Source organism: Xenopus laevis, chromosome 8L (assembly GCF_017654675.1).
Source record: "Xenopus laevis strain J_2021 chromosome 8L, Xenopus_laevis_v10.1, whole genome shotgun sequence".
Taxonomy (NCBI): Eukaryota; Metazoa; Chordata; class Amphibia; order Anura; family Pipidae; genus Xenopus; species Xenopus laevis.
Genome location: NC_054385.1, coordinates 70,464,540 through 70,490,876, shown reverse-complemented (window position 1 = coordinate 70,490,876; position 26,337 = coordinate 70,464,540). Strand labels below are relative to the sequence as shown.

Sequence of the window (26,337 nt, the reverse complement as noted above, 5' to 3'; positions counted from 1 at the left end):
AATGGAAATGAAGAGAGCAAAATGAAGCTGATAGATAGATAGAAGGGATAGTAAAAAGAGGGTGGTCAGAGAAAATAGGCAAGGGAACATATAAAAAGCATAGGGAAGGACGAGTAAGGCAGAATAGAAAAAAGGGTAAGAGGTACTGAAATTATGGAACTTGAGGTGTTCAAGAAGAAGAGAGAACATGTAAAAGTACAGATTTATCAGAAAAAAAGAGAAAAGGGGTACAAGTAGACATTAGTGTAATGCTAAAATAAGATTAGGAAAACATATTAGGACAGTGGATAAAGGATAGAAAAGATTGTCATCTAGGAATCACATTTTTTTAGAATTTTTTTTAATTATATTACATACAATTATTATGTTAAATCCTTATTTTATTTTGTTTACAGTATATATATATATATATATCATCCGAAATTAATTTTTGTACGTTATATGGTGCGTGTATAAGAGAGACGAGCCAGTCGATATCAGCAGAAGACTAGGATATCGGATCAATTTTTCCGTCATTTTTTTTGTATATTTGTCTTGTAAAAAAAACAGGAAGCAAAGAAAAAAGGAATTGGGACAATAAATAAAAAGCATCTAAAATTGTGCTGCATGTATGAAGTTATTGCCTATTACTTAATTCCAATCTGTGTGTCCTAGTAACTTTCAATATAACTGGATCCAGGCAGTCCTTTAATCTAAATGAAATATGCTCACCTGAAATTAATTTCTCTTAGCCTTATGTAAAATAGGCCCTATTGGATTGTTTTCTTTGTAGCACCTTAAAGTTCTCTCCTTTAGATCATTATTCCTTGAACATGAAAAATATGATCATCACCATCAGTAATAAATTCACTAACCTTATCAAGTGCTTTCAAAAATTCCTTTGGTTTCACTTGAAGTAAGTTCCCAAGAAAAGGGAGAGGTGTTGGTCCAGGGGGAAGCATAGAATGATCCTTGAGGTTCTTTTTCCACCATGCTATTGTTAGTAAGACAAGGAAGCCAATGATTGATATTGTAACGATGGAAGGGAACATGCTGATAATCAATTCCAACCAACTTAATACCTGGGAATATTACTGAATTGCAGTTGGTATTTATATAGTCTGCCCCTCTATACAGATGGGTGTATGACCTAGAATGGGATGGAATTACGAAATTGGGGGAGTGTTCACTATAGGTTTCCGTTACTGGAGTGATCAGTGCTCACAAAACCTGAGTATGACTCATAACAGTGACAATGATCATATGGAAAATGTTGAGAAAGACAGGTTGCATCATGTCTTATCTAATGTAAAGGACAGGGAGTCTCTATGTTCTTTCTGTACTGAGGAGGCTCCTTTCCAATCACTTCAGCTAAACAGCAGGATTTTTGAAAAAGACAGGAATCCAGTGCTGCAGAGGAGCATGAAGAGAACTAGAGACAGAAAGAAAAATAACAAAATTATAATTGCTATTTTCCAAAATTAATATGTAAAGATTACTTTTCCGAAGGATTTGTGGCCAGGACACAGCTACACAGGTTATTTGGAAAGGAGGGGGAAAGGGGTGGAATAAAAGAATGGCCAGTTTGTTTGGTCTGTGTGACTGGAATGGCTTGTTCAACCATACATATGGGCAGCAGAAAAGTAGAACAATGAAGCATAGGGTGGATTAATATTATAATAAATTGTCACATAGTAAATAAAGAAATAAAGAGGCTGTTCAAATTGAATTCTTTGTCATTTGTTACTGCCTTCTCAGCCATCTTCCGGCTCTTCAGTCTTCTTTGAGTCTTTTTCTTTCCCTCTGACAATTTCTGTCACTTTCAGCACATGCGCAGTCGTCATGAACCTGAAGAACTGTGCATGCGCTAAAATGGCTCCTACTTCCCGAAGAAGACCGAAGAGCCAAAGATGGTGCCTGTGAGTTCCGCTGTGTTGACTCTGCAACGAGAGATAATCAAAGGATATGGGACACTTACAGGTGTTATCACCTGTGCGGGGGTGGAGCAGGGAGGGGGAACTATGTAGAGTAATGTTTTTTTATTAGTGGGGGTTGAATTCTCCTTTAAAATATAAAAATCCAAATTACAGAAAGATGTGTTATCAGAAAACACCCAGGTCCTGAGCATTCTGGATAATTAGCGTGTCTGTGTGCGTGATACAAATTTTTAGCCTTGGCAATATTCACTGGCCAAAAAGGGGCCCTGCACAAATTTGAACCTCCTTTGCTCTCACTGTAATTGGAACAACGAGGAATGTAGGTCAAATTAATTACAACATGAATTGTAGTTAAAGCCATACTACTTGTTAGCTCAGGGACCCTTCTGTGGTCAGCTTACTGTAGATTTATTAAAATAAGTGAAAGTAGAATTGATGAGAGCTCTATTCTAAGCACTTTTGGAATTTTGAGGTTTCTAATGATTTGCTGACCAGAAGAATATCAGCCCTCTTTCTTTCTTCTGAATATAAATAATGATTTTAAATTGCAAAAGTGCTTAGAATCGTACTCGCATCAGTTTTACATAACATATGTGGGAAATTTAATAAAATAAAAAAAAACTGCACAAATAAAAATGAACATTTTTTAATGTAATATTCTTCATTAGACAGTTATTGCACTGCACATTTTAACTAGCATACTTTAAGGGGCCCATTTACTTAGCTCGAGTGAAGGAATAGAGGGAAAAAAACGTTGAATTTCGAATGTTTTTTTTGGCTACTTCGACCATCGAATGGGCTACTTCGACCTTCGACTACGACTTCGAATCGAAGGTACGTTTAAAGGTGTCATAATCTTTTGGTGCAAAAATAGCTTTTTCAGTGAGAAGTTTTGTTCTATACACTGCACACTGGTGAAAACTGTAAAAATTGCAATCTTTCTTCCACTGGTGGAGGTGGCCAAGAAAAAGCAACTTTATATGCAACATAAGGAATACCTCTCACTGTGGTTCAAAAACACATTTCCAAATCAGACTGACATCATTCTGACTTTTGTTGTTTATTTAACAGTTTATTCTTACACAAGCTGGAAACTTTGTCTCAGGATGACCTGCCAACTATCTGGTGCTAACTGGAGACATATCTCTGCTGGATATTTGTTTTCGATTAACTGTGCAGGATCATTTTGCAATTGCCTCTTTTCCATAAAGCTTAAATAAATGGTGTAGAGGAGAAATATATATTTTTATCAATTGACATAAATATTGTGATTTGGGAAAAATATGGCATGTGTAGGCCACCTTCAGCTAGGAGGTGTAAATGTGTACAGCTATGAATAGGCAGCTTATACTAGAACAGGGGCGATTATCAGCATCACCTGCTGGTAATTTTCCGACCATTCAGACCACCAAATAGTCATGGAAGTTGTCAGTGGAAAGTAAGAGGGCTGGTCTGATGTTATTCTGATTAGGAGAAATATTAAAAACCTTTCCTAACCAGAAGAACATCAGACCAGCCCTGTTTCTTTCTTCTGACAACTTCCTTCACTTCTTGGTAGTCAGACTGGTCGGAAAATGACCAGCAGTGGTGCTGTTGTAATACAATTCATGCATGTTAACAGTACATGTATCCTTTAATATCTTGGAATAAAAAAATAAATAATAATAAATGTACATTGCAAAACCGCTTAAAATAGTACTCTCATCAATTTTACATTCACTTATTTTAAAGGTTTATGTATTCTTTAAATGCAAGATTGACTTATTATCCTAACAAGCAAAACTTGTAACATGCCATGAACACATCTTTTATTAATACAATGAAGACAAGTTTAAAAAGCACTTTCCTTCCCATTTTAAGCAGAGATAATAAAGATTTTAACAGTAGCCAGAATAAATTTCCAGTACAAACCAGGTCTATTTTAAAGCTTTATTAAAAAACACTTGCTAAAAAATCTTTTAAAACGCATTGTACAGAGCTGTGTAAATGTATGTACCAAGGCTAGTTTAAATTCCAGCCTAAAGAGTTTGGGTGGCATGGCAAGGTCTCAGTCTCAAGGTATTAGTTTTGCACATTTGAGCACTGCAATTTTCCCTATTCTCCTTTGCAAAACTGTTCATGTTCTGTTAGGTTGCATGGGGATTGTAAGCAAACAGCCTTCTTCTAGTCCAACTAATTCAGTCAATCCATGATATTGTTCATTTTAAGCCATTTTCTGAGCAATTTTTGGTTTATGCATGTCATTCCTGAAGACAGCAACAGGATTTCACTGTATTTTGTTACATTCATACTACCCTCTATATGCATAAGCCATTTGTGGTCTGCTGCAGAGAAGCGTCCTCACAGCATGATGCTGCCACTACCATGTTTCACAGTAGGCATGGTCCTACTTCCAGCTGAGTTTGGAGTCTCCCACTTGCCTTCTGGCAAATTGTAGGCAAGATAACATCTCAGTTTTAGTTAGCAGTTACATTAATTTTGCCACTCTCCCATAAAGCTGCTATTGTTAAAGCACCAGGGCAACCATTGTTGTATGCATAATATCAGCCACTGAAACGTGTAACCACTTCAGGGTTGTCATAAGCCTCTTGGTGGCCTCCATCAATCATCTCCTGTTCCTGGCATATCTACAGCTATGCCCTACTCTTTCCATTTCTTAATGATTAATTTCACTCAATCCCACTGGATATTCAGTTATTTGGAAAACTGTTGATATTCATCCTGTGATTTATGCTTTTGTATTACCTTTTCAAAGAACAGTTTGGCATGTTCTTCATTGTGTATACCAAAACACTCACTGGAAGTTGGATCTTCCAGGTACAAGTGTATTTATTCGAAACCCCTTGACTACACACAGGTGATCTCCATTTAGGAGAACAAAAATGGGTCGTGCCAGTGATGATTTAGGTGTGTTATATTAATACTTATGCAATCAGTTATTTTGTGTTTTTTCATTGTAATTAACTTTGTAGACATCTGTTTTCACTTTGACATGAAACAGTCTGTTTCTGTTGAACAGTGTCAATGGAACATAATACAATCCATTGTGATTCAATGTTCTGTGAGTGGCAATAATATAAGCACTGTAATTCAGTATCGTACAATTCTTACGGGTGTTTTTAAAGTTTAAATATTTTTATTAGCCTCCAGATAAGGTTAAATTTCCTTTATCTGTAAATCTTCAGCTTCCAAGAAATCTGGATAATACATCCTATACCTGAACAAATCAGAACACAGCTACAGTTAATACCCTAATTTTGGCCTTGAAGTTTTTTTGCAATCTGTGTAATTTGTCCTGGCACACATTGGTTATTGGAGGTTAAACTATAAAGAAAGATGAAATCAAGCCAACATGATTTTCCAGCAAGATTTGCCAACCCAAATATATTTATTGTACTGAAACAAACAAGATTTTAGCTGCACGTACATTGACCCCATACATTTAATTAAAAAACAGCGTCAGAGCAAATTTTAGTGTTTCATGAAAGAAACACAATTTCAGCATTTCTTTAGTCTTTTTTAAAACAAACGTTTTAAGCAAAATTATCAAAGTCAGATAAACTTCACCAGTCATTTGCTTGACAAGGGGAAGCCACAAGTGATCATTTGACTTGTTGCTATTCCATCTGACTCTTTAGGAACAAATATAATGAAGCTCTGTGACACAGGAATTGGGTACAATTGTAGCATAAACTGCATTTATTTAATACTGAATAAAGTTCTATCAACTACACAATTAGGACTGCCGCTACTTACAGTGAAGAGGGTCACAATAAAAAATATCAGCCCTTAATCTGCATGGTGCCAGTGAGTGGGAATTCAAATTAATGAAACAGAAGAATTAAGAGTAATTTTGTTAATCAACTCCATGCAGAAGATGGATAGAATGTGATGAAGTTATTTGTGTAGATTATGACAAGGTTACTACTATCTAAAAGAAACAAAAGTAGGTTGCCAAACAACCAGAATGACTTTACATTATTTCTTCTCTCTTTCCTTCAATGTATACAATTCAATGTCCTTCAGAAAATGCAAGTTGCCCCCAAACTGCAAAATAAAACAAGATAAATGTTTTAAAACAATGGCACACAGAATGATTTAAGCTGCACATGTCTTCATAACCCCATGTGTATTTCCAATATGTCCAGATTTGCCTTTCGTTGCCTTCTATGACTTTCACCTTTAAACACACACTCCAGTGAAGTTGACCTGTGTGTCATTGCTCATAGCACTGACCAGTGGCATTTAATTATTATTTTACGGAAATGAATAGCTTCTGGTTTTTTTATACAGGAGAAGGCCTAGATAATTGTTATTTAGAACTGAGTACAATGTCATTCTCATTAAAGGCTGGTTTATAGATTTTATTTTACTTGCTGTAAAAATAATTAAACATGTAGGATCTGTGGAAAACCATCAATATAGAAAGCAAATCATTGGATATGAAAGATTAACTAATCTAGGTACCCTATTCTGTGCTATGGAAGCAAACTATTACATTTCAAATTCACCATTGTTAGTTAAGCAATAGATTAGGTACCATATACAGCTTGTAAAGAAGTGTAAAATAATTCTTATTTTTCATAATGTAAATAGTTAGGCAAGTACCTAATAACCCTAAGGTTGGTCTTTAGGGGAATTCCCCTGCAGGAGCCTGTATGAGGGAGTGCAGGATCTGTGCACTACTCTTTGGCCTAAGAACATCCAGAGGCAGGATTGAAGAACTCCCATGACCAGGTGGGAGACCTTCCTTCCTTCATGACTAGTAAGTGGCTAGAATTGGGTGTAAGCTCAGTCTAGGAGTGCGAGATAGAGAAACTAGTTAGCAAAGATAATCTATTGCCCGACAATAAGTGAGATTTTGGGGTAGAGTCCCTGAGGTAATAGTATGCCAGTTAGGAACATGGGAGCATTCAGATGTAGGTTAGTGGGAATTTATAGTGACAATGTTGACATCTTTTAGTAAAGGTCTTGCAAGTACATTAGACTATACTAGTAGTCCTCTAGCCACGAGTGGTAAATTTTCAAGCACTTCATTGGCATTAAGCAGGACCCATATTAATACTGTTGGATCTACTGAAAGCAGCAAACTGGTCTCAAGACACTAATGAAAGATGGATTTAACCAACTCTACATTATAAGTTCTTTTAGCAGTGTATCCACTCTCACACTCATACTACAGTCTATTTGTATCAGAGCACATATCAATTATTGTTTTTTTTTTTTTCAAACAAACATAAGATTTCATAAAAATGCTATATATATGCTATAATTTTATATATAAATTGAGACAATTGCCCAAATGATTTTTTGTGAGTGTAATGTTACGTTTGAACAAAAAGCACATCTAGGGGCACATTACTTGAGTGAAGGAATAGAATAAAAAATAGTTAGAATTTCGAAGTATTTTTTTGGCTACTTTGACCATCGAATTGGCTACTTCGACCTTCGACTACGACTTCGAATCGAACGATTTGAACTAAAAATCCTTAGACTATTCGACCATTCGATAGTCGAAGTACTGTCGCTTTAAAAAAAACTTCGACCACCTACTTCGCCACCTAAAACCTACCGAGCATCAATGTTAGCCTATGAGGAAGGTCCCCATAGGCTTTCCTAGCTTTTTTTGATCGAAGTAAAATCGTTTGATCGATGGATTAAAATCCTTTGAATCATTCGATTCGAAGGATTTAATAGTTCGATCGAATGGTTTTTCCTTCGATATTCGAAGTCGAAGGATTTTACTTCTACGGTCGAATATCGAGGGTTAATTAACGCTCGATATTCAACCCTAAGTAAATGTGCCCCCTAGTGTGGAATTAGCTTGAGCTGGAAAGAAGGAGCAATTTTCCCAAAACCACTATATTCAGGAGACAGATCTATCTCTTCTGTTGAAAGTTCAGGTTGTAGGTCAAATTGTTGTAGGATGGAGGTAAGGTACAGGAAGATCTCCACACGTGCAAGACTTTTCCCGGGACAAGCTCGCTTTCCTGGAACAAATTTTTAAAAATGCAAAAAGGATAAAGATAGTTAAAAGTCTGTTTATGCAGTATATGAAAAAGTACAGGGTATTTGAGATCATGCAGTTTGTGCTAAATTCACTATCATATAGCTGGCTCTTGCATGCTGTTAAGCTAGTTTTGCCTAAGCATAGGTTCATTGTTCATGGAGCACATTTGACCCTCTTACCATTTGTATAATATGGTGCAAATATATAATACAAAGAACTTGCTTATAGAGGAGCTTCAGTATGAGCATAGAAACAAGTATTGGTCATGCAGTTTAATTGTATGTATATTTCATAGGCAAAGATACAGTATTAATTTTTATAACAATTGTTAGCCATTGTCCTATGCCAACTAAAGCTTTTGGAGCCACATCATACTGAGCCAACAAATTGTGCCCTTGTGATATTTTTCTTAAATTAACTGTGTAGGGGCAGATAATTGTAGCATCCATCACGGGTGAACATAAGAAAGAAGTTTCATTAATACCAATGTTATTAAAAGGGAAGAAAGACAACATAGATAGGGCCAGGCTCTTACACAGGGACTCACTGTGTTCTTTTCCAAAACCAGCAGTAAAGTGCTCCTTGCTTCTATATGTTGACCTGCCTATCATGCCTAATATCTTAAGATATGGAAGTATAGTTATATCACAGAATATAATATATCTCAAGGACACACAAATCTTTTCACAGTAGCATGCGTGTTAGTCAATATGAATAAAAGCAAATTAACATTTGGAGAAGTCAGAATGCATTTGTTAAGTAAGAAGAAAAGAAAGAACACGAGTACAAAGTGAACAATTTGCTAATAAAACAGAATGGGGAGAAATTCACCTGCGGAGAATGCCATAAAGCCCTCGTTCTTCCTAAATGAGCCATCCTGGTTCAGAAAATGCTCAGGGTTAAATTCCTGTGGTCTCTCAAACATTAAAGGGTCAAAAAGTACAGAATGTAAGAAAGGAAATATAGTGGTGCCCTGTTATGAGGAGACAAGAACACAAGAGGTTGATGCACATTTTCTGAGTTCAACTAATTACTTTCTTTCAACCATTCTCTGGTAATAGTACCTTAGGTATGGTGTAGCCTCTAAATAACGTGTCCTCTGTCACACAATGAGGAGCCCCAAGAGGTAAGAAATCAATAAACCTCATAATCTCATGAATAACAGCCTCTGTGTAAGGCATCTTTGCCCGGTCATCCATGCATGGTCTTCTAGATCGACCAATAACACTCTCTATTTCCGCTTGAACTTTTTCTAAAGATTTAAGGTTTACAATGAAATATACACCCACAATATGCTGTATAAAATATTTTAATATAAGTAAATACTCCACTTGACAAACATACAATGTGAGGTGCATGCGAAGAGTCACAGTAAGTATGGATAAAAGCCAAGACCTTCCCAATGCTTCCACAAGGAGGAGGGGGAGTTAGCCTAGAGGTTAAGGGATCAGACTATGATGTGGGATCTCATTGGTTGGAATCTCAGAGTCTTTAATAAGAACCACAGGAGAAAATGCTAGGTAAATGATTTCCTCTAAACAGGGCCACAATTTTGGGGAATACATAATACAACTTGCTGAAGTAAAAAAAAAAAAAAAAACAATATAAAAATGAATCAGATGAACCAAAACAATGAGCAAAGCAAGGTGCAAAGTAAAAAAATAAAAAATAAAAAAGCAGATACAGTACATGCTGTTTGAAGGGCAGGCTGGGGACAGCGCTTAAAACAATCTTAATGCTGCCTTCTTCTATTAAAAAATCATAATGCCCTTTTGGTTCACCTGTTTCATATATACTGTATATATCTATATATCTATTCAACTCACAACAGCTGTGTTATAAATGTTGATGGTTTCTCACACACGCTAAAAATATACTGGTTAATTGCCCCTTAATAAAACTAACTCTACCGTGATGTATCAATGTGATAGGAACATTTGTTTGTAAACTCCTCTATGGTAGAAACCAATGTGAAAGATAAACATGTAAGAAGGTTAAACATATTTTTTACATAGTTAATGCAAAAGGCAGTTATGTCAGTAGATGGCAGCAACCCCTTAGTTTGGCTGTGTATGGACATCCACCTGGGAAGTTGGAAGAGTATGGGAAAAATGGGTGAGGCTGGAAGAGTTGACCAAAAAAAAATTGCTGCAACAAAAAACATGGTCTCGCCTCAAAATTGGTGTGCGCATAAAAAATGTCGCGTGTCAAAATTGTTGCGCGTCAAAATTATTTTGACACCCATTGACTTCAATGCATTTCGCAAGTTTTTCGGTGAAGTGAAACGGCGCAGAGTCGCCCATCACTTGTACAAAGTATCACATGCCTGATTCAGAGTTATCACAGAAGGTTGCCACTGGGATTATAAACCAGGATTTTTGGTTTTAGAGTCATGATTATTGTTCAGTTTTAGCCTAGTGTTTGTTCACTGTCAACACACAGAACACCACATGGTAGTTAGGACACTGGAATGACGGCCTTTTACTATGAGTTTGCAGAGAGCCTAATACAATTTTGGTACATTTTGGTACTAGAGGTAAGGATTGTTCTGAGGGCAAATTGTGTCCTGTGTAATGTATGTGTAACATATGAAATGGTCAGTTCCATATTAAAGCAGAGTAACTTCCTGTTAGCAGGACTGCAAATGAAAGAACAATGGAGGGCAAGAGCAGGGACAGACCGGACAGACCGGACAGACCAACAGAGGGCAAGAGACCCAATGACAGTGACAGGTTATACAGATAAAGTATAATTCCCATGTAAACAAAGTATAGAGCAAAATGACCAAAATGATGTGGGTAATAGATGGCAGAGTCAGTGTAAAGCTGATAAAGCTATATTGAATTTGTGTGACGCAAACAAACATACAAAGGAGGATTATTTCACATGATAATTTTTTCATTATTGGCCTTTATATCATTCCCCACATAGAACTGGATTACCTTTAATATAAGGATACTTCATCAGGATGAGAAGCCCATATCCCAATGTGCTACTTGAAGACTCCTGCCCCGCAAAAAATATGTCCAGAGTACACGAGAGAAGGTTCTGTACATTATATTCGGTGTGTGCTTTCTTTCTTTCCTATTCAAAACAAAAAAAATTAAGCATATAAGAAATATTGCTTCCTAACTAATGATGGTAACCCACATTAACCCTTTATTGGCTGAATTAGACTAGCATTCAGTTGCTGCACTCAACTAGGCTATAAATGTATCCATAAGGGTAAAACAAATCCTAGAATAAATATTTATATCTAAAACTAAACTGTTTTTGCATTATTTACATGCATTGGGCCTTATTTACTAAAAACACATGCACAAATAATTTACACATGCAATTATATGTTATAGAGTATTGCTTTGCAATGGGTCTTTGCAACTTTTGTGATGCTGCAATCCTGAAATAAAAGGATTCACTGTGGTATGAAAAAACATATTTTTCATCTTTGTACCTTGCACGCTGTACTAAATGAAACCCCATATTTAGCTTTAGAAAGGTGGCGCTTTTAGGATTACCTGCTCCATCTTGAGGAGAAAGGCATCAATATAATCTTGTGGAGAGGAGGGGTCCAACATTTCCCCATGTTCTTGTACAATTTCTTCAACATAACGCAACTGTGCTTTGTAATTTTCAGTCAGCTTGTGGTGGGGCCCAGGTAAGATATCAAGAAGTTTGGGTATAAAGTTATATACCTGTATGACACAGGAGAGATATGTGGTCTCAAGCTGGTTTTCAGAAAATTGATAATAGCCCAACATTTCATTAATCTGCAGTATTTTGGTATTTAAACTACTAAGTGGTTCCATCAAAATGACGGTATGCTGCTTCTACCGGAAGTGTTGTTTCAGAGAGTTATAGTTGTTCTACCTATGAGGAGATGAGTACTGTTAATCCTCAGTTATAATGTATCATTTTGTATACTCTTATTACACCATACATATACACTTTCATACCTGATATTCACCTTCCTGAAATCAAGCCGCTTTATTAACCAAAAGAGTACATCTACTAAATACCATCTGTATTGATATTTAGGGAACTCGTAACAAATAAACAACATCACCACCTATCTCCAATCAATCACAAATAAATAAAATTTTCCATTATTAATCTAAACGTACAATTATCTACTTAGGAGACTCTACCTGAACCCAGATGTTGTCCACTCGCCTTAGATTCTCAGCAACGAGGTCCAGCAAAATCTGAAGCTTCTGGTCAGTATAATCAAAGCGTTTTCCAAAGAGGACTGAGCAAATTACATTTGAGACAGAGCGACGAATGATAAAGGCCGGATTGAAGACAGATCCTTTAAAAACAATGTAAATTACCACCTTTCCTTTGAAAATGGAAAAGATATATATATATATATATATATATATATATATATATATATATATATATATATATATATATATATTCAAGCCCATCTCTGAAATAATATGGTACAAAATGTAAGAACGTATTTTACTTTGATTTGACATCTAGCGACCTTAAATGAGAACTACAGTTTAATAATAAAAAAAAAAAGTAGCCTACAAATGCAGCATATTATGTTTTGGGTTTCTATACCAGCCCAAGGCAACCACAACCCATTAACAAAGATGATTTGTACTTTAGAAAATGCCCCTGTAGCTCCCCATCTTTTTTTTCTTATAATGAGCTGCACACTTAAAAAATCAAGAACTTGGTGGTATCACATAAGCAAATGTTTCTTTATGTATAAATTAGCAATAACAGTATTATTCAAGTACAAACAATACGTATCAGTGCAGACCATAAAAAGTCCAATTATATTACCACCACAGTGGGAACAAAGGCAAACAGGTGTACATGGAAGCGGAAACAGAGGCCAAAAATGAGAATTACCCGACATTTTGGCAATAAGCCTTTCTCAAGGGGAATTCTGGTAAACTGCATATTGCAAGCAGAATAAATACCCTCACAAAAATAGACGCCAGCCTTCTCCTGAATTTCGCTTCCTAGTGTGTGATGTCACATCTGGCTAAGTTACACCTGCGGACTCCAAGTCCAGCAGAGTGACGCAGCTCCCTCGCCTCGCATTTTGGCATCCGCAGGTGTGATGTAGTCGGATGTGACGTCCCTACTGAAGTGATGAGGTGGCCTTGGGCTGCTACAGAAAAAAATATCAAAAACAATATATATAATGTGCAGCATTTCTACCCTACTTCTTTGTTAAGCTTCTTAATCTGCAGAAGTAATATATTAACTATAAAGTCAACAAAGTGAAATACTGAACATAAATGCGGCTAACTCACAAAATTAGTTAACAGTTCGCATCTTCCATCATGCATTGCTCCAATAAAGCCAACCCACTGCTAGCTTCTGGTGCTTTGATTAAGCCATTCTAGTTGGCATTTCTGATTACTAGAGTATAGGGGTAATTTACTGGTACCCAGGATGCAACGGGGGTGCAAAAGTATGCCACCTAAAAAAGGGTCTGGCTGCATTCTACCACAACAATACAACACATGGTAACAAACACAAAGGCAGGCGCAGTACAGCCCTGTTCTCAGCATCTGCCTTTATGCACACACCAGTGCTTGCTGACTTGCACGTCTCTTGTCTCTATGGCACACAAGTTAAGGGCCGGATAAGGGTACGGGAGGGGGTGGTTCCTAAGCAATTCATTTGCAAGATAGACCGGAAAGTGCAAAAATGTCTGGGTTGTGGCTGGGTGTGTTTCCTAAGCAATTCATTTGCAAGATAGGCCGGAAAGTGCAAAAATGGCTGGGTCGGTGCTGTCTTTTGCAATTTGCACTCTACCTTGCACACAGAAAGTAATCCCTCTGTAGCTCTAATTGGAGTGATCTGTTATTATTGGTATTGTGTCTGGGGTGTGTAATATATTTGTGTGCATTTGCAGACATTTGTTCCCCAACATAAATACTGTACATATTTCATTTAAACCCTTTACAGCATTAGAGACATTGTATGCTGTTTTAAGAAGAATTAGACCTCATACATTGTACAATAAATGTGAGGATAAATTATATCTCTTCAAATTATGTTGCATATAAGCAAATCATTTTTCCCATTGAGACTAACTATATGTCCAGTAGTCTCTCCATCATCACAAAATGATCCTTGCTCACCTAGCTGCTATTTTCATTTGGCAGACTCAGCTAAAATGTGGTAAGGTTTCTGTACACACCTTGTGTCTCACGGAATACCTCCAACAAATAATTAATCTCCTCCTGAATACGTTCTTCAATATTCCTCTTTCCCATTCCAAAGTTTCGCAGGGTAGTGAGTGAGAAACGTCTCAGCTCCTTCCATCGTTCTCCATTACTAAATGCAATACCTGGAAAACAAACATAAAATCAAAAAGGGGAAAGAAATATGAAATATCTTTCAATAATATTGTCAGAAAATGTTTTGCATTTTTTTTAAAAAAAAACAAACTAATTAATAATGTTCTTAGCAAATCAAAAGTAGAGTTTGTGTTCCAATGATGTGAATAAGCATAACATTAACAGAGGTTGGGGATTCACTAGTTATTCTTTTGTTCTTTAAAGCCCTACAGCCCAGGTAACTACACTCTAGGGCTGCCCCCTAGCAATAAACAGAGTTGGGTGTCAGCCTGAAGGCCAGTTAGGGTGATATATGGGATAAATGCATAGGTTATACCCTAAACCCTATCTTGCAACAATAGAAAGATAAAGATACTATACATCTGTATTGTGCTAAGGGACCTGAACAAACATTGGGCTATAAAGTGTGGCTGGCAGTAATGAGGTCTGGAAACAACCTTACTAGAGGATCTGTATATCAATGTAGAGGAATAAACATGCAGGCCTATGCTTATTGATTACCCAGCCCAGTAAAGACAGCTCAAATAATAGCTCTAATAAATGTTACCCTAGCAATATAACTTCCATGACTTGCATTGAACTCCTACTAACCATATCCCTGACTGGTCAGATTTATTATGGGGAGTTCTGCACGGCCGCTGAACTTTTCTGCATTGTCCACCAGAGCCTCTTTCACAGCTTCGTATCCACATAGCACCACCGCTGGCATAGATCCCATATATAAAGTATATACAGGACCATACTTTTTACTGAACTGAAGGAAGAAAAAGACTGGTTAGGTTCTTAAGAAAAATAAAAAGTTAAAAGAAAGACGTACCTTTGTGATGTCGAAACTTAATGATTAATAAATATGACACATTTTTGATATTTAATACAACAAATAATTATAATATAAATAAAAATACAACAACTAATCACAATGTTATTCACTAACACCCACATACTAAGGGGCCAATTTAAGAGCCTTCTGGCAACTAAACCCATGGGAGAGTTCCTAAACTCTTGCATGGTTTCTTTATGCTGATACCTTGGCTACCAATTTACATATTGTGCATGATAATGTGAATGAGGTGATAGGTGAAAGGATGCCCTGTAGTTTACCACTATCAATAACATGGCCTAACTACAGCTTTTACCTTTTGCGCATTGCACTGACACATCTAACCGAGGGGTATTCCCTGTGGGATCCATAATGGCTTTATAATTTAAGTAGGTCTTCATCAGGTGACAATTCTTCCTCCTTAAATTACTAAACAGTCTCTCTCCTGAAGCACTACTGGATATACAGAATGGCTCCACCATAGTCAGAGACATACATCCCTCCTTGGGTACTTACTGAATGTTTCTAATTAAGGCAGTTCACTAAATTGATGGATGCAAATAATGTATTTTGAAACCATGTACTGTAGATGTCCCCATGTTGACATAACCTGAAATGAGGCTTAAGATATCAGGTATAAGTAATGAAGTTGTGGATGAATATTCCTACTCACACAGTAGTTGCACAAAGGAGTGAAATGGAAAAAAAGTGTTTTCAGGGCATTTTCAAATGTTTTGAGCTTGCTTTTACATACAGACAGAGAAGATGCCTCTTGGACTGAGAGTTCCATATTGTGGGGACTATAAGATCCAGAGGATGTGGTAAACTGCAAAATTTTACTGAAATGCTTTGGAATCAAAGGTAATGTGAAATTATATTGGTTTAACATATTTTTAGCTCTGCAATTACATTGCCCTGTATTACTAGAGTAGCTGATTTCCAACAGTTTTTCGTAGAAAAAATTGTACATATGCTTCCACCCAGTTGCACAGGTCAGAAATTCTCTACATCAGATTGACCAAAACCTCTTTTAATTCTCTATTCATTATGCACTATAGTAAACACAGCTGTCTTTCCAGAATGCAAAGAAGGGTCAGATGTGGAAGGCAAGGGGTGCATTAATGACATCTCCTGGGGCAGATTTTTTTTTCCAGCAAAAGAGACAGCAATTTTGCTGCAAAGTTTGCTCATCTCTAGTATTCACTATTAACTATTACAGTACACAGAGGGATCAGAGAGAGAAATATCTGAATGGTTTATGGCTTTCCGAGATCCTGAAAATATATAAAAAAAAACTTGTCTCTGGTTTGTAGATTTAGTATGGTGTGGGGGGACTCTAAAGAATGTCAACCCAATAAATATTATTTGTCTAATTAAAAAAACCATAATTCTAAGCAACTTTGCAATATAAATTCATTACAAATGTAAGTTTTTGTATATGTATTGCAATTGAAAGCAGTGCTTGTCTTTCCCTGTCTTTTTTCTGCTCTGATGGCGCAGACTGTTGTTACAATGTAAGACATGTCTTTGCTTTGTTTAAAAATTAAAATTGTTTAAAAAGTAACAGCCAGGAGTTAGGCAAATGTTGCTTTCAATAGCAATTATTTTTTACAAAAAGCTTTAAAAGAACTGAAAATGTGTAATGAATCTATATTGAAAGTTGCCTAGAATTCTTTTATTAGGTAAATTCTATTTTGACTTGAGCTTTAATTCCACACTTTTATGTAAAGGAGATACACCTAGTTTTAATTAATAGTATATGCTTGGAAGAATCAATATAGCTGGGACAGCAAAATCAGGCAGTCTAATAAGTATCAAGGTACAGACAGATAGTTATTTCAGGGTAAAGGTTGAAGATCGGGGCTGGTAATGGCATAAAAATAGAAAAGTCACAGTACAGGCAAAGGTTATTGCAGGTAAGCAAATATAGCTAAAAAGTTATGATAAAGCAGCCTGGAATTGCTGATATATAAACCTTTGCTTGCTAAAGCAGTTAGACACAGAAAGGAATAATACGATTATATGACAATCCTGGTAAAAGCAGAGAGGACAAAACATCTCTAAACTGAAGCTGCCTGAGGATGAAATGCCCGATGTATGCAATGCCCTGCACTTGTCACCATGGCACATCACATTCATCGCAAAACCCCCCTTCTCCACTCATCAATTCACTGAAGGTTGATCAAGGGCAGGGGGCTTATCTTGGATGCCACATACACAGGGCCCTGCACTGAAAACAGGTCTAAATGTTACGTTTGGCAGCAGTGGCATAACTAGATGTTGCTGGGCCCCACAGCAAATTAATTTTAGGGCCCCCAACATATCCAGTGTTTGTCCTGTTTTACCAATACGTATATGTTCAAATTGCTCATCAATGAGAGCCTCATGGGGCCCCCTGTACCTCCTGGGCCCCCCTGCAGCCGCCCCTGCTTGTCAGTAATGCATTTAAGTCATTAACTTGTGGGTACTGAATATGATTTGCAGCAACACTGGAACAACCTGGGCTTAAGGCCGTGTTTATGGAAGTGAGGGATACAAATCATAGCAGCCTACATTTGTGTTTGGAGAAGCTTCCATGATGGAGACATTCATTATTTGTATTCCTACTTAAGCTTTAGTGCAAATGTTAAAGAACCAGTAACATAAAAAATGTTTTTAAAAAATTTGTTTGTACTTAACGAAGAGCGCAAGCAGAGAATCGGTAAGTTATTTCTTAATAAAGACTTTGTGAATTTAAAGTTAAAAGTATCTTGGTGTTGTTTTTTTTGTTATGTAGAAACAATTTTTTTAAAAAAGATTTTATGGTCTTTTAGGTAAGCAAAACAAAGATTGTGAATTGCAAGTTTTTATGCAGTATGTAGGGTTTCCGCCTAGCCTGGCCTCCCCTGATCTGTGTAAATGTGCCCCAATCTTACCTTTTTTCTTGCTGTATCTACTCCATAATCTACCCTCCCACTGTCTAAATCTTAGATCTGCCAGATTAACATAACTACCCTGCCCCCTTTTGTGCCTCTGCTTCCCACTGGCTGGTAAAATACAGAATTTATACAGAAATATAGAACTCTAATCATATGTATCAGCTATACAGTGAATGAGGTACCCCCTCTGGTAAAATATAAGAATATAAGTTATTGAGGAGTTCTTAAACTGGTGACATCACTAAGCACAGTTTATAAGGATATAATTTAGAGGATAGTCATGGCTGTACTATAAGGCATATTTTTAAAATTAAGTTTAAGAATACCAATAAACAAATGATTTGGATGCCGAAAACTCGACCGCTGAAAAAGTGCACTGTGACAACTCCCTTACCAACTGACTTGGAATGGAAATTTTAAGAGATCAGGCATAGATTCTATAGCCTAGAGTGAAGAACCATTAGATTGATTCCACTAGTAGGGATTCCTCAGTAAGAGATTGGACTGGTCCTGAGGAAACTATGAGAAAGAAGATCCTAGGGAGTCTTCGCAGTTCTGGAGTCCAATGATCCAGAGCAGTGAAGGGAAAAAGGACATGACTGTGCTAGAAGGGCAGACCCTTTACCCAACCCAGTGTCAGGATCTGATTAGCCAAGGTTGTCCCAGGGTAAGGTATTATGGAGAGGTACTAATAGTGGGCTCACCAGATCTCTTGGCAGGCAGGAGGACCATGAGCAGAACAGCATCCCTCCCTACATGTTGATGGTGGTGTAGTTGCAGTTGTTGGGATGGGCTGACTCTGAGACCCAAAGGTAATTTAAAGGTGCAGATGCTAAAGTGAGTGGGTAACTGTCGGGAAGGCCTGGAGTTTGTTGGGACGTGGATAACCTTGGAATGGGACTTGTATAGGAGGCAGGGCACCGGCTTCAGGCCTGAGCTCAGGGTCAGTCTTCTTGGAGGCTAGAGGGCATTGTTTATTAGCTTAATGTTTGTATTGCAAACAGTTCTGTGGCCATCTCTTCTCAACTGTGGTTGGTTTCCAGTTATTGTGTAGGGGGGTATAAAAGGAAGGGAGTTGAGAGGCACTGAAGGCTCGATGTTGCACTAGTCATGCTATGATGTTGTGCAATATTATTTAGTTAGTCATCCAGATGCTGCTTCAGATTAGCTGATTGAATTTCTGGAGATGAGATTTGTCCCTGTAGAGAGTACTACAGAGATGCTCCATCAATTCCACTCTACTTTCCAGAAAGATTTCTCAGCATATCTTATCTTTTTAGGTTGAAAAGAGAAGACAGTTGCACTTTATTTTTTAATTGTTTCAGAAAATCTGTGTATTTTTTTTTTTTAGTGAGTCCCCTGAGGTAAGGGCCGGATCTCTCGGGCGGGCACCCGTAGGCCGCCCAGTCCTAGCACCAGCCCGCATCCCCCCCATAACTCCCCATAAAGCAGATGGGCGGCATGCCACTCCCTAATTTTTTTCCGACCTTGGCCCAGGCCTTTGTGGCCTCGTCACAAATCCGGACCTACCTGAGTTGTATCCCTCCGTGCCCACTAGGTAGAGGCACTGGGCTGTAAAGGCCCAGTTTCCCAGTCTCTTTCAAATTCCACAGAGGTTCCAGGTTTGCTGGATTGCCACAGGTAAGTACCAGGTTTATGTGTGTGTGATACTATTCTACAGCAGTGTTCTGAGAAAGGGTCACAGGTGTTAGCAAATCTGAGATCCTAGGCTTCAGTTATGTATTACATAACATTCTCATTACATTCTCTTGGAAATATTTTTCCACCTCGTATGAATTTTTGGAAGTTGAGCTGTATTTCCCTGTTCCACTGTGGAACTGCTATTTACAAAAGCAAACATTCAGTATATTCCTTTACCACCAAGAATTACCACCAATAATAACACTCACACTTTGAATACCAAAAATTTGTTTGGCGCCCCATATAAATTAGAAAGTTGACCTGGACCCCTAGTCTAAGACTGCTAGTAGTCATCCAATAGTGGCCTGTCTCTATATGTGATGATTTTTAATCAAGCTTAATGTACATCACTCCTCTTCTTATTTTTGTTTTCACCCCTAGTGTCTTTACAATACATGCAAATACATGTAAAATGTGTTACTGTATTATATAATAAACTGGTTTTAATTCTTAACATTTTTTTTGAAAACTGGTACACTGGAACATGTGTTATTTAGGGAGGTCAGCAAGAGAGGTGCGCTATTAACCTTATAAATCCTTAAATACAGGCACCTAAAATGAAAAGAAACTACACATAGAGTAGTACGTTCGGCTCTTTCTAGAAATAACTTTGATGTTAGAACTACTCACAATCGTGATCCTCAAACAAGAGCGTGTAGAGTGTTCTTTTTTTAGCAGGGTATATACGATGTTGAAGCGTGCGATGTTTCTGAAGGAAAGAGACGCTACAGATGGTGAAGAATCGTTAGAGATCCGACTTAGACCCTGCGGGTCCTAAGGACTTACCGGACTGCCGTCAGAAGAGAGCGTTGGAAGACTCGCAAAGAGATCACTCGATGCCGACGTGTTTCCCAGGCGCATCACGGTGATGCCCCTGAGGAAGTATCGTAGGATATGAAACGCGTTGGGCCTTTGTATTAAATGAAATAAAAGTTTGCTATAGAATTAATCCCCTTCCGAATCACTTATTTAACCTTTGCACGGCACCGGAGGCGAGCTGACTTACTGTGGAACGAGAAACAGCAGTGTTTGCGAACGCGCAGCGGGTGAGCGAGGCTGCCTGAATTCAGGGAACGGTGTTCAAACAGCGCCTGGGAAACACGTCGGCATCGAGTGATCTCTTTGCGAGTCTTCCAACGCTCTCTTCTGACGGCAGTCCGGTAAGTCCTTAGGACCCGCAGGGTCTAAGTCGGATCTCTAACGATTCTTCACCATTTGTAGCGTCTCTTTCCTTCAGAAACATCGCACGCTTCAACATCGTATATACCCTGCTAAAAAAAGAACACTCTACACGCTCTTGTTTGAGGATCACGATTGTGAGTAGTTCTAACATCAAAGTTATTTCTAGAAAGAGCCGAACGTACTACTCTATGTGTAGTTTCTTTTCATTTTAGGTGCCTGTATTTAAGGATTTATAAGGTTAATAGCGCACCTCTCTTGCTGACTTCTATTACTCACAGTGGAAGTGTGGATCCACTATTTTTTGGTGCTGCTTTCCCCGACCCGACTATTTGTGCAACAGCGCAGCCTTCACTCAATTTTCTTTGTTCTTATTTAGGGAGGTGTTATGTTGCTATGCCAGTCCACCTTTTCATTAAGTCATTGTTAGTGTAGCAATTTTTAATTATAGGCATCGCCCATACTAGTATTAGAATTATTCCTGGTTTAAAAACACAACAAATCGATGTGACAGTAGGATCATAACATGGCAAACATTCCCCAATGAAAAATTGTGACTACTCCTGATCCACTAATAAACCCCATAATGTTTGTTTCTCCTGACTGGCCTAGGAAAAAATGAAATAGGTGACAAGTATGGTCATAATATCTTACATTTCAGATGATAAATGGGCACTATTTTTATTATTATTATTATTAATACCCTTAAATATTGAGCTTATTAATACCTATGTAGATACTCATAGGGTATTAAATTCCCCTACTGTTTAGAAAATCCTGGTTTCTATGTTCTAGGTTACCTATGCCCTTTGGGAACAAAGCACGTTCTATAGGCCTAAATGCTTTGACTTGTTCCAGTCTATAGTTGATAAAATAGTTAGGAGCACACAGCACTTTTTCTTTGGACTGCTGGAGAGCCTGTAGCAAAGGGCACAGTAAAGAGTAGGAGTATCATTAAACAACACTGGGCAAATTTGCCTGTGAGCAGTAACCCATAGCAACCAATCATTGATTGCGACTTCAGAACAATAAAAACAACAATTTCATTGCTTGCCATGGGTTATTGCTCATGTTGACATAATCACTTAAGGGGGAAATAAAATCTGCAATAGCAAGTACTCCTTAAAGATGAAGTTAAACCTTAGAAAACCCATCTCCTATGTGGTACTAAGGCATACTGAACTTCACTACCTCATATATTGTATGACCTTTGAAATGAGTAAGTATGTTTAACTGTGTTAAATAAACAACTATTAAATGGTTAAGAGCCACTGGCATCCACAATTCTTTATTTACAACATAAAGTGCATTGTGCGACAACTCCATCCCTTCCTCCAATCACCACTCTGAGGGCCCGGTTGAGAAAGGGGTCACTTTGTTCTACCAGGGAGCAGTCACAAACAGTGATCTGGGCCAAGAAAGGGCTACATTTATTTAAAATCAACATATTTTGCAGTGCTTTACAGTGATTATACAAACCCCTGCAGTACTGCAGGTGAACTCAGGACCTCAGTGCTGCACGGTCGCTCTATAACATAGCAACCTATTTGTTACTAAAGTTAGATATCAGTCTGGCATGCCATTGGCAAGGCCCATAAAAGGGCTAAATGATTGCCAGTTGGTCTGCAGGAGCCAACTTATATTTGCTCATGTGGTCAGCTGAAGACTGAAGGTTAGAAATTGTCTAACTGGGGAACCTTCATTATATGGAATCCATGATTGTTTACACTGCATATTTTGTTTCAATTTACACTCTGGATTATTGTTGTGACTTTTTTTGACTTGTACATAGTAGTTTTAAGTCTACCTTGATAGTGTTCAGAGGCTAAATGTCTCAAAGTAGTTTATTTAGTCCTATCAAACAGAAAGAGGTGTATTTTCACTAATATAATGCTAAGGAATCCTGCTCTGTGGTTGTCACTAAGTAAAGGGCACAAGATGAATAGCTATGCCGCAGGTACTGCTGATTAAATCATATCTCCCAACTGTCCCGTTGTTAGAGGGACAGTCCCTCTATTGACAGCTCAACCTGCAGTCCCTCATTTGTACTGGAAAGCCCCATTTGTTCTCTGCACTGAACAGCCAGAAAAAGAAACAAAAAAGACCAGTAACATACATTTTTTTTATAAAAAAAATGTATTTCTACTTAACGAAAAAAAAGACCAAGTCAGTTTTAACTTTAAATTGCAAAGTCTTTATTAAGAAATTACTTACCGATTCTCTGCTTGCCCTCCTCTTCAGAAACGGTGACAGGGTGACGATCCATTGTGCGGCGCTAGATTTCTCCTCCCTGCTCCCTGAGATAGCCAGGGAGGAGAAATCGAGCGCCGCACGATGGATCGTCGCCCTGTCGCCATTTCTGTAGAGAGAATCTGTAAGTAATTTCTTAATAAAGACTTTGCGAATTTAAGGTTAAATCTGCCTTGGTGGTTTTTTTTTTCATTAAGTAGCAACAAATTTTTTTAATTTTTTTTTATGTTACTGGTGCTTTTGGCAGAAAGCCACAACAGCCACAACAGAAGATAAGATACATTTGTAACAATTCAAATGTATCTAGATAAGCAATCTAGATAAGCAAATAAGTAATTGTAACAATATAAGATAACAGGTCCCTTGGGAATAGTTAAGCTCGCCATAGACGCAAAGATCGGATCGTAAGAATCGAGGATACGATTTTCGGACCATGTGTGGAGAGACATTTTTCGTCTGGCAGAGATCGGTCGTTTGGTTGATCGGACAGGTTAAAAGATTTCTGTCGGCTGCCGATAATATCTCTGCATGTATTGCCGATCGTACAATTTTCAGTGGGAGACTGTCACCAGCTTTTGTTGGACATAACTTTCGTACGATTGCTGTCAGGGGCAGAACATCGGCTGATCTGTTCTTTTACAACTTTATATGATCTGAATGGTTAGTGGCAGGTCGGGAGATGGGGAAGTCGATCGTAAGTTGATTCGTACAATCGGATCTTTGCGTCTGTGGCCAGTTTTAGACTCACAGCTTAAAGGGCAATTCACCTTCATTAGCAAAACTGTAATTGAAAAAAAACACAGAAATATGTTCAAACTTTTATAACCTAATGGTAATTAGGGGGTGTGGCCACCAAAAAATGGGCATGGTCAAAACATTAGTCTCGCTGCACGCCACAACTTTTTTTTTCCCTTTTCCTATTTCCAAAATGTTGGGAGGCATGTTAAATGCGCACTATTTTGTGCCCCTTAGTGCTGTAGCACTTGCATCGTGCAAGTAAATGACCCCAAAGTTTTTATAATAAAACACTATAAATATTACTTATAGCAGATCTACTGTGTCAGAACATGTTTTAACTGTATGTAAACATCGCAGCGTTGACACCTGGGTGTGTCTAGCACATTCTGCCTAACAAGGCTGAAAGGAAAGAATCAGACTCAGATGGTGCAGGCAATGGATCCAACTGGCTCCAACTCATCCACATACCTTTGAACCCTGATTTTTAGCTTCTTATACAGGGACTAAACCACAGGAGATGTAGGGGTTGTAACAACACTGGGGCTTTGGGGCCTTATAGGCAACATGGACACAAAAAATATAAATTCTATTAGAAAATATGTAGATAGAGGCTCTAGGTCTCTGCTGGATATTCAGGCGCACAGTTAGGAAAAGACAAGTAGGGACACTGGTCCAGTTTTAGCCTGGAACCCATCGGCCATTTAATCACCTAAGATGAACAAACAACTGTTATTAATAATAATAATTAATAAAAAAGAAAGTAAGTCTGATTAATAAGAAAAAATCATATTATTTTCAATGGACGAACAGGAGCATAGATTCTATGGCACTGGCACTTCAGTGCTGTAAATTCAATAATGTGTGGAACAGAAAAGGTTAAATCGTACAGCTAAATGCGAGTACAGTAAGTCAGAGTAAAGTAAGTCTGATTACTAAGAAAAATTCATATTTTCAATGGACGAACAGGAGCATAGAATGTAAGGCATTGGCACTTCAGTGCTGCAAATTCTATAATTTGTGGGACAGAAATGGTTAAATCCTAAAGCTAAATGCGAGTACAGTAGAGTTTTATGTTTTCTACACTTTGATATACTTTATTAAAAAGTCTTATTACTTATAATTACTTACCTCCAGCAGAGGCTTATGTATCTCTCTGCTTTTCAGCTGAAGCAAGTTGCCTAGAATAGGGAGAGGTTTGGGACCTGGGGGGAGGTTCCCTCTCCTTTTCTTCCCCACTTTCCTTGCCAGGAGATACAGAAATGCAGCAGTCAGTAGAAGAATTGACAAGCCATTGATTTCCAGGGGCCAGTCCATTGCTCCAGGAAGCCGAGTCTGTGTGAATCAATCATCTATGGCATAAAGGAGGAGGCTGGGTGTGAGGATGTTTATAGAGTACAAATATCAGGAAGTTACTATACTCCGTGATGATGTAAACAAAGCCCAGACCATTCTGCAGGGTTCAAGGGAGCACTTCCTATAGTCTGCCGCTCCTCAGTTTATTTCTGGCAGTGGGACACAGCATGCAGACAGCAGGATCACAGCTGGGTTTGCTTACAGACTGGATTATAAAGCAGTTAGTAGGGAGGACAACTTCCAGCTAAAATAAATCCGAGCAGACTTTAATAATTATGCTATTACTGATCCTGCACATTATTGAACATATGCTTGCTTTATTTAGTGGCACCTTGCCCAGGGGGAGTTAAAGGGAATCAATTAAATTTCTGCTTCCGTCAAGGCATAGTATTTGCCACATGTGACTTTCTCCCATAGCCATACCTCCCAACCGACCCGTTTTGAGCGGGACAGTCCCGGTTTTGACAGCTCAACCCGAAGTCCCGGATATGTACTGATATGTCCCGAGTTTCTCTTTGATCTGCTGCACTGAATTGGCAGAAAAAGATACAAAGTTTCTAACTTAATTGGCTCTTGCCAGAGAGCCCAGAATACATACTTAACATACTTTTGTAATGGTTTTAGATAAGATAAGAACTTAAAAACACAACGTAAAAGGCAATTCACCTTCATTAGCAAAACTGTAATAACACATAAAAACCACAGAAATGTGTTCAAACTTTCATAACCTGGCACAAATTTTATAAAAATGACATGGTAATGTGTGTGGTCACTGCGATACGCAGAGCAAATCTTTTTGTCCCTCTTCCTGTTTCCAAAATGTTGGGAGATATGCCATAGCTGCCCCCATCAGAAATGGTGGGGGATGTTGCAGCTGAACTACAAGAACAGAACTAGTGAGACATGACAAATGAAATGCAGTAAGGATGTTACTTTAGTTAGTTTATTGGTAGTAAAACTTATTTCAAAGCCATGCTAAAATTTAGCCATGTGTTTTGTTTCACCAGAAAATAACATGGATTTTGCACTGAAAAAAAACATGGATTTTTTGAAACCCCCCCCCACCATTGTCGTTATTATGCACCCCTTGCCTTCTACATCAACCAATTAGATCAGA

General features: G+C 37.9%; 1 protein-coding gene and 1 long non-coding RNA gene across 2 annotated transcripts in view; both read right to left on the bottom strand.

Annotated features, from left to right (window-relative positions):
• Window positions 1–25,330, bottom strand: part of LOC108698627 — a 36,362-nt gene extending 11,032 nt beyond the window's left edge. Inside the window, exons 1-10 of the mRNA XM_018230248.2 lie at window positions 24,996–25,330; window positions 14,853–15,015; window positions 14,102–14,251; window positions 12,075–12,235; window positions 11,445–11,621; window positions 10,869–11,010; window positions 8,991–9,178; window positions 8,758–8,899; window positions 7,727–7,906; window positions 855–1,069 (exon numbers count right to left, since the gene is read on the bottom strand). Coding sequence (XP_018085737.2) covers window positions 855–1,069; window positions 7,727–7,906; window positions 8,758–8,899; window positions 8,991–9,178; window positions 10,869–11,010; window positions 11,445–11,621; window positions 12,075–12,235; window positions 14,102–14,251; window positions 14,853–15,015; window positions 24,996–25,181 — 1,704 coding nt within the window. The 5' untranslated portion in view covers window positions 25,182–25,330. The remainder of the gene's footprint in view (window positions 1–854; window positions 1,070–7,726; window positions 7,907–8,757; window positions 8,900–8,990; window positions 9,179–10,868; window positions 11,011–11,444; window positions 11,622–12,074; window positions 12,236–14,101; window positions 14,252–14,852; window positions 15,016–24,995) is intronic.
• LOC121397062 lies at window positions 5,588–7,378 on the bottom strand. Its single transcript, XR_005963401.1, has 2 exons — window positions 6,525–7,378; window positions 5,588–5,963 (listed from the first exon to the last, which is right to left on the bottom strand). It is a non-coding gene; the product is annotated as an uncharacterized LOC121397062 (long non-coding RNA).
• Window positions 25,331–26,337: the final 1,007 nt, after the last annotated feature.